This window comes from Microtus pennsylvanicus, chromosome 1 (genome assembly GCF_037038515.1).
Source record: "Microtus pennsylvanicus isolate mMicPen1 chromosome 1, mMicPen1.hap1, whole genome shotgun sequence".
In the NCBI taxonomy this organism is placed as follows: domain Eukaryota; kingdom Metazoa; phylum Chordata; class Mammalia; order Rodentia; family Cricetidae; genus Microtus; species Microtus pennsylvanicus.
This window is the reverse complement of record NC_134579.1, coordinates 36,980,131-36,981,776: the sequence shown is the minus strand read 5'-3', so window position 1 is coordinate 36,981,776 and position 1,646 is coordinate 36,980,131. Positions and strand designations below refer to the sequence as shown.

Genomic DNA, 1,646 nt, shown 5'->3' with positions numbered 1-1,646 from the left:
TTCTCATCAATGAACTGTACTATACTTCAAAGTGTTCTATTTATCTTTATCATTGTTCTATATAGAGTAAAAAAATTGCAATTGAATTATCTTAAATATTCAATGCATAGACTTATTGGTTAAAAATGACTTTGAAAATAAACAAAAGTTCTTGAAAGACCAAGTCTTCAGCACACTATTTTTGCCATCAAAATAATCAAGCACGTAAAAGCAATGGGATATGTAAACATCACAGAATTTATCTTACTGGGACTTTTCCATAATGAGGATGTCAAGACCATGTGTTCTGTGTTGTTCTTGCTTTGTTATCTTGCAATTCTCTGTGGAAACCTGGTGGTTCTTCTCACCATCAGGGGCAGCCAACTTAGTGAGCATCCAATGTACTTTTTTCTGAGCTACCTCTCCCTCATGGATGTGTGTTTCACTTCCACAGTGGCCCCTAAATTGATTATAGACCTATTGGTACAGTGTAATGCTATATCCTACAGTGGCTGCATAGCCCAGATGTTTTTTGCCCACTTCTTTGGTGCCACGGAGATATTTATCTTGGTGGTTATGGCCTATGATCGCTATGTAGCCATTTGCAGACCCCTTTACTATATGATCACCATGAACAGAGCAGTGTGCTATGTTCTTGTGGTAGTCTCAGTCATTGGTGCTTTTGTACACTCACTTGTGCATGTACTGATTGTGATCAGTCTTCCCTTCTGTGGTGCCAATGAGATAGACCACTACTTCTGTGACATATTCCCCCTGCTGAAACTGGCCTGCTCTGATACAAGACTCATCATTATTATAATCATTACTACCACAGGGGTGCAGTCCATTTTGACCTTTGTTGCCTTGGTCATTTCTTACATCATCATTTTGTCTACACTGAGGACGCGCTCATCCAAGGGCCGCCGGAAAGCTCTTTCTACATGTGGCTCACATATTACAGTTGTATTCATGTTCTTCTTGCCGCTCATCTTTACCTATGTCCCAGTGGGTGATCCTGTTGGGGATGACAAGGTGTTTGCTCTATTTTACACTGTGATCGCCCCTTTGTTCAACCCTCTGATCTACACACTGAGGAATACAGATATGAAGAATGCCATGAGGAAGGTGTGGTGCCAAGAAAAACTGTCGGAAGGAAAGTGAATTCTCTTCTGGTGGAGCCTTTTGCTCAGTTTTGCTCTATGTATAGAATTAATGTGAGCAAAACAAAAAAAATTAGATAGATAGTGACCTTCAAGAGTTGGAAGCCATGAAGAGATAAGATATCCAGCCACAGAGACTGTATATATGGGTGAATCAATTTCAAGTCTTTTCTATTTAATTTCAATAGGACTTATTTTGTCTTATTATATAGAATATATAATTTAGCAATTTTCACTCTACTTTGGGGTACTTAGGGTTGTTGAGATAACTGTCATAAAGTTATAACTTAATCACATCCCTTTTCATGTTCCCACTACAGTTAACAAAATAAATGTGGGAATTGAACCACAACACTGTATTTGGAATGTCAATTGGTGTTATCCTCATATACCTCATGTTTCGTAATCATGTTGGTGAAACTTTATGGACTTAGTTTATGAAGTTATTTGGAGATGGAATCTTACAGAAAACTCCTTGCTACTCTGGCTCTCACAATCTTTCCTCTA

The 1,646-nt window shown here is 38.4% G+C and overlaps 1 protein-coding gene across 1 annotated transcript; it reads left to right on the top strand.

Annotated features, from left to right (window-relative positions):
* Window positions 1-213: 213 nt before the first annotated feature.
* LOC142838919 (olfactory receptor 4P4-like) lies at window positions 214-1,140 on the top strand. Its single transcript, XM_075954634.1, has one exon. It carries the CDS (start codon window positions 214-216, stop codon window positions 1,138-1,140), a length of 927 nt encoding a protein of 308 aa, XP_075810749.1.
* Window positions 1,141-1,646: the final 506 nt, after the last annotated feature.